This window comes from Trichechus manatus, unplaced genomic scaffold (assembly GCF_000243295.1).
Source record: "Trichechus manatus latirostris isolate Lorelei unplaced genomic scaffold, TriManLat1.0 scaffold00093, whole genome shotgun sequence".
Lineage (NCBI taxonomy): Eukaryota > Metazoa > Chordata > Mammalia > Sirenia > Trichechidae > Trichechus > Trichechus manatus.
In genome coordinates, this window is record NW_004444029.1 from 7,081,035 (window position 1) to 7,087,841 (window position 6,807).

The 6,807-nt window shown below is 53.5% G+C and overlaps 1 protein-coding gene across 1 annotated transcript in view; it reads right to left on the minus strand.

The window, feature by feature from the left end:
- The window catches only part of TMEM178B (transmembrane protein 178B), a 396,357-nt gene that overhangs the window by 33,139 nt on the left and 356,411 nt on the right, over positions 1–6,807 (minus strand). Inside the window, exon 3 of the mRNA XM_004382380.1 lies at positions 2,011–2,148. Within this exon, the coding sequence (XP_004382437.1) occupies positions 2,011–2,148 (138 nt within the window). The remainder of the gene's footprint in view (positions 1–2,010; positions 2,149–6,807) is intronic.

Sequence of the window (6,807 nt, forward strand, 5' to 3'; positions counted from 1 at the left end):
GGGGCGGGGCTGGACAGGGCGGAGGCATCAACGTTTTCAAAGTGCTCCAGGTGCCTTTGACTGCAGGGTTGAGAAAGCTGCCTCAGCAAAGATAAGCAAAGCTCTCACTCTAGCCCTGTGGGAAAGGCCTCAGATGCCTGATCAATCCCGGGCTTCCGAAAGGTTCTTCAGCAGGGGGTGGACAGGTCTGTCCGCACACGCCCTGGGAGAGTACCATCCAAGATCTCAGGTGGGTGAGACATCCCAACGACCCCACCCGCCCAGCGGCTGGCCCAACAGTGCTCCCTGGGCTCTGGGTGGCCTGCATTGTCTGACCAGTGGGGAGCGGGGTGCTGGGACAGTTGAATTCGCATCCCAGGAGGACGCTGCTGGTGGGTGGCTAAGTCCTGGAGGCTAAGCACCTGGGCAAGGATGAGCCTTGTCCCCCACCTGAGGAGAGAGGAGGGCGGAGAATGTGCGCAGGGAGACGCAAAAGACTGGAAAGGAGGGGACGATAGCTGTCAGTCCAGGGCCTCTGGGTTCCTGCTCAGCCGGAGGTCTGTTTGCCCACGTGTTCTGTCCACAGCCTCACAAAGCCTGGTGGTCTTCGCCAGAACAGTCACTACACACCCAGGGCTCACTTTTATCTTCTGACACTGTGGCCCACGTAAGATTCTGCAGGGAGGGGAAGGAAGGGCCTGCGGCTCCGCCTGGTGCCAAACTGGCGGCCCAGTGTGGCCCCTTGCTTCACGGGGGGCACAGAGAAGGCAGGTGTGGCTGGAGTTGTGGCCTGTCTCTGAGGGTGGCCAGAAGGGAGACATGGGGACAGCCAAAAGGGCGTGGGCCCCATGGAAGGCAGTTCCAGCACAGGGCGTTGACAGAGGGCAGAGTCCGGGCGGCCTGGGCATCTCCTTGCAGAGTCCTGCTTGTCCTTGGCTATGCCTCAGGGGAGTGAGGGTGACCATCAGGCCCCAGCTGGACCCTGCAATTCTCCCCACTCCCACCCACCACTCACTCCTCACCAGCCATCTTTGTACACCAAGAGCGACAGCCCCTCCTCTCCCCAGCGTGGCCCAGAGATGAAGAGCCAGCACTGCCCGCTGCCCACTGCCCACCTCCGCCTCTGCTCGGACCCCAGAGCTGGCGCTTCACAGGGGGCATGTGCCAGTGGCTCTGGTCTAGTGGGCATTTGTCTCCATGTGTAAGCCTAACTTTTTCTTCTTTCTACAGATACTTCTAATTCCCTCTGTCCTAGCCCAACTCCCCCTCGACCTAGCACCACACATTTCATCTACGTTTTCCTGGGGAGTGGGCTGTGATGGACACAGCCCAGTGGTTAACTTCAGCTGTGGACTGAGACGCACGCCAGGAGACCCTAACCACATGCTGGCTCTTCATGGACCAAGGAGGCACATGAAGATTGTGCATCACCGTTTACTCCCACGGCGGGACCTATTCCCTCAGGGCCCTATGGGTCTTCTAAGTCCCCCGTGTCGGGATCCGGGGCTGGTTCTGCGGCCACAGCCAGGACAATGATGGGAGAGGGCGCAGTCTCGACCCATCACCTTCACTCTGCCTTATCTGAAGATGGGAGCAGCTTGGGCCCTACCATCAAGGGTGAAGACAGGCCTTGAGGAGCACCCGCCCGACACACCCAAGTGGAGGGCCTGCATGGACCACCCTGGGGCACTTCCTGGGTTGCTGCTCCCTCCTCACCGCAGTCTGTGCCAGCGCCATAACCAACAGTCACATGACCATTGTGACAAGTGTCTCTCTCCACAGTGGGCAGTCAGGTCCCGAGAAGGGACCATGACTATTTTCCTTTGCATCACCAGCAGTGGGCACAATGATGAGTGGCTGAGGGGGCCCAGGAATGTTTGTGAGTACGTGAATGAGTGAAGGAACGCATGTGAAGACCCCACTCCAGTCCTGGCCCTCATGCGTCAGGCCCTCTGGGACCCTTCCCCCCTCCCCCTCCTCCTCCTCCTCTTTCCCCCGTCCCCCCACTGAGGAACCCAGCCTTGGCCTTACCTCCCATGAGGAAGAGCAGTCCCGCCACATACTGCATAAGGCCTCGGTCCCAGCAGCAGCCCAGCACCCCGATGATCCAGCCAAAGAGGATGATGGCCACTGCCATGCCCATGAAGCCGGCCGTCATTCTGCGAAGGTCTGTGGGAAGAGAGGCCGGAGTTAGCATGCAAGCCAGGGACTCTGGTCGGGGCTCCAGCCCGGATCGGGGGTGGGGGCAGGTGGGCCCACCAGCAGCAGGAGGGCAGCCCACTCTCCCAGAGGGCCTCATACAACCCGGCTTCCTGTGAAGAGATGGCCCGCCTGTATGCATAAACATGACGATAATCATAATAGTTGCCGTCCACCGGATACTCCCTTTGAGCCACACACGGCGTCTAGTCTTTCCCCTGATGCATCTCTAGTTTTTTTTTTTAATTGTTGTAAAATATACACAACATAAAATTTTCCCCTTTTAACCATTTCAAGTGTACAATCCAGTGTCATTGCTCACACTCACCGTGTTGTGCTACCATCAACACTATTTCTTTCTAAAACTCTTCCATCACTCCACACAGAACGCAGTGTCTGACCTCCATCCCCTCCCTCCCAGCCCACACTCACCACTAGCCAGTGCTGGTCTCTCTGTGGTTGCTTTTTCTAGGTATTTCATGTAAGTGAGATCATACAGTGTTCGTCCTTTTGTGTCTGGCTTATTTCAGCCCGCATAATGTTTTCAAGGTTCATCCATGTTGTAGGCTGTATTAGGACTTCATTTCACTTCACAGTGGATTAATATTCCATTGTATATACACACCACATTTCATTGATCTGTTCATCTGTTGATGGGCATTTCCACCTTTTGAGGCAGACACTGTGGATAGGGTCTTTATCTCTGAGGGTTAATGTTATGTGTCCACTTGGCTAGGCCATGATTCTCAGTGGTTTGGCAGATGTTATGTAATCATCCCCCAGTTGTGATCTGACGTGAGCAGCTAATCAGTTGGAAGGGCAGTTTCCTTGGGGGTGTGGCCTGCATCTAATATATATGGATGTTCTGGCAAAGTTCGTGCTCTCTCTCTCAATCCTGCACTCATCGCATGGTTGACCTCTGGTTCTTGGAGAAGCCTTCCACCTGCCGCCTGACCTGCAGATATTGGATTTGCCAGCTCCCACAACCCAGTGAGCCAGCAGCCTATAGCCTGACCTGCAGATTTTGGGTTCGTCAGTCCCTGCAACCACATGAGTCAGGAGAAGCAGTCAGCCTGCCGCCTGACCCACAGATTTGAGATTTGCCAGCCCCCACAATTGTGTGAGCCATTTCCTTGGAGTAAATCTCTCTATATATATTTATATGTACACTTCAGTGGTTTTGCTCTTCCAGAGAACCCAGCCTGAAACAATCTCTATCTGAAAAATGGAGCTCAGAGTATCTTGCTGAAAACCATTCCACTAGCAATTGGTGGAACAGGGATTCACACCCCTCATTCTCCCCAGAAAGTTAAGGCAGCTGACAAAGCTTCAGCAGGACAGGGTAAATACTGAAGCAAGAAAAGGAAGATGAAGCCGGATATCACATGCACACAAAACTGGGCCCATGAGGGCCTGAGGAATGCATTTGAACTTAATACTCACCATACCTGAGCTGAAAGCATTAAATAGGATTTCGTGGGTTTTAAGTCTTTGTTGCTTTTTGGCGGCACTTGGGTCAGTTCGCACTGCCCTCTGCATGTCGATGGCCCCTTCCTCCCATCTGCATTAACCCAGGTGCCAGTGAGAGCTTTCAGGAGTAAGAACCCACCTTCCTTATTCTTTGTGACAGCGGACATCGCTCACAGCAGCATCTTGTACCCGGAAACCTACAAAGCTCGTACTTCTTACCCAGCCCATCCTGCCTCTCTAGAACAAAGAAAGAAGAGGGGAGAAGAACTTAACTTGCCTAACTCTGAGGCCTTGGAAAATTTATTCCGGGTTCATAAGAAGAATCCGCTTGAAAGGAACCAGGAACGATGATTTTGGCTCTGAGGCAAAGGCCGAGATAAAGAAAAATCTCACCAACAGTCTCCGGCTTGAGCCCATTAGCTTTATTCCAGGACCCCAACACTTAACATTTTAATGTTCGAGTTTAGAAAGGCGCCTTCTAAGCTCTTGAAAAGGAAGAGAATTTCATTCCGCACAGCGGAAAGGAGTGGGCAGAGGGGGTTGAGAATAACTCGGGAGGGTGGGAAGGCAGGAGAACCATGAAATTTCGTGGAGAAATTCTGATTTTGATGTTTACCCTCCTATTAACATTTAAATTGCAAGGTATTACTTGCAACTCTACACAGGAAACCAGGATATCTGCATTTAAATAAACACCACTTAGAGGAGGAAAATACGTATCTACGGGCCCTGAATGTCTTTCTATTTGTTCTTTGAAGACCTTGGCAAAAAAAAAAAAATGATGATGATTGTAATTTTTTCCTCATTCAAAAAACTGAAATGGGGAGAGTAAGCCTGCGTCAGGCCTTGCTGGATGGTGAAGCCGGCGAGAGGAGGGGGCGAACACAGCGTTGGTGGCCCCACGTGAAGCGCCAGGGCCCCTTCCCCTCAGCCCTGGACACAGGGAGGGACAGTGTCAGTACCCTGGGAGCTGGCCATCACTCAGGGATTCATCTGTCCCTCAGGAGCCAGGTCACAGGAATGGGAGAGTAGGGCAAGGCAGTGAGGACACAACTCAAGAGCTTTTGCCCCCGGGGTCAGCCAGCCTGGGAGTGCGAAGCGGAGATGGCTGGTCTGCAGTGGCCACGCTGGTCATGGGGTCCACCCTGGACAAGTGGATTCACAGGAGGGGGGTGATCCAGGGCCCAGTGACGGTGTTACTGCGTGTCCCCTGAGTCCTGTGGTCCCGGGTTGATAGAGAAATCCCCCCATCCTTTTGTGTCCCAGAAAACGGCCAGCCAAGATGGCTCTAAATCTCCCCTCGGTTTGACTAAACCTTCAGCAGCTTCTGCCTGGGCCCTGATCTCCCCCTCTCCCCGGCCCTCCCAGAATTCAGGGGGGCATGTTCCATCTGCTCCTAACACTACACTCAGGAGGGGACTTCACAGCGGCGTCGACACACCCCAGTGCTTGCCCCCCACTCCCCACCCCAGCTCCCTCAGTACTGCAGTCCTTTTCCACCCGCTATTCCCGTCCTTAAAAGTCCTCCCACCCTCGGCTTCCGGGAGAGCAAACTTAGTCCTGGCCTCCCCTCCCCCCATTGCAATATCTCCCCCGACTTTGCAATAATCCTTGTGAATAAAGTCATCCTTGCTTGTTTTCAGGTCCCTGGGGGGTGCAAACAGTTTGCACTGCACTATTAACCTGAAGGTTGATGGTTTGAACCCACCCAGCAGCACCTGGGAAGAAAGGCCTGGCGATCTGCTTCTGAAAAGATTGCAGCCAAAACGCTACAGAGCGCTGTTCTACTCTGTAACACATGGGGTCACCATGAGTCGGAGTCAACTCGACGGCAACGGGATTAGTTTCGGTGTGCTTGTTTTATCACGGCCCGGTGCAATTTTCTTTGGAGGAAGTTGGGGTTTGGGGTCTGGGGAACCACAGACAAATTCAACAGATGAGTATGGAGGCGCAGACTCTGGTATCCAGGCTGCCAGCTTCCAGGCCCCAACCTTGAACACACAGGCTGCGTGAACAAGGGTCGTTTGCTCACATGTAGGAGGAGGGAATGACAGTATGTACTTCCAAGGGTTATTAAAGCAAAAGACCCAAATCTGTTATCGTCAAGTTGATCCCAACTCATAGTGAAGCTACAGGACAAAGTAGAACTGCCCCGTAGGGTTTCCAAGGAGTGGCTGCTGACCTTTTGGTTAGCAGCCGAGCTCTTAACCACTGTGCCATCAGAGCTCCCCAAGAGTTATTAGGAGGGTTAAAGAATTAATACTTGCAAAGTGCTTAGAACACTGCCTGGCGCACAGCTAGCTCTCTGGAAGTGTAAAGAGAAATGAAGTCATCTAAATTATTGCAGCTCTTTTTCTCAGACCCCAGATCCTTTGCATTGGCACATCATGAGCACGCAGGGGACGTCCCTGGGTGGAGTCAGCAGCTTGGCTGTTAAACTGAAAGGCTGGTAATTTGAGTCCACCCAGAGGCCCTCAGAACAAAGGGCTGGTGATCTCCGTCTAAAAAATCAGTCACTGAAAACCCTATGGCACCCAGTGCTACTCTGACACACATGGGGTCTCCAGGACGGAGTTGACTGGACGACAACTGGCTAAGCATATAAGGAGGTGAGTGAGCTGTTGGGGTAAGCCCCCTCAATAAGGATTTGGTACCCACAGGGAGCAGGCTTCCCTGAACTGTTCTTTTGTATCTCGGGTGCCCGGAGAGGCCGGCGGGATGAGGGCGTTATTTATTTATCGAGATTGAGATGTATCCACCCTGGGGTGTTGATGCTGCCTACTCTCCAGGGACCAAAACAGCTGGAGGCGCCAGTGGTTACAGAAGCCGCCAGAATCCTGGGCGCCCGCGGTGAGAAGGAGGCTGCGGGGCAAGACTGCCGCTCTGCCGGGAGGGCGTCCGGGATTCAGAGAAAACCACGCAGCTCGCGAAGACGCTCGCAGGAAGCCGTGCCTGTAACTTTCTTCCAGAGTATAATCTGGCTCAGCACGATAGTGTAGTTTTAGTGAAGAAACTATTTTTATATGAAAATAAAATAGTTCCTAGGTTTCCACGAGAAAGTGCCTGACTTGAGGTTTTGCGCCCTCACCAAGCCCTTGGGACCTGCGCTCTGCCTACCCCTCGACATGACCCTCATCCCCCTCCACCTCATCCCCCTCC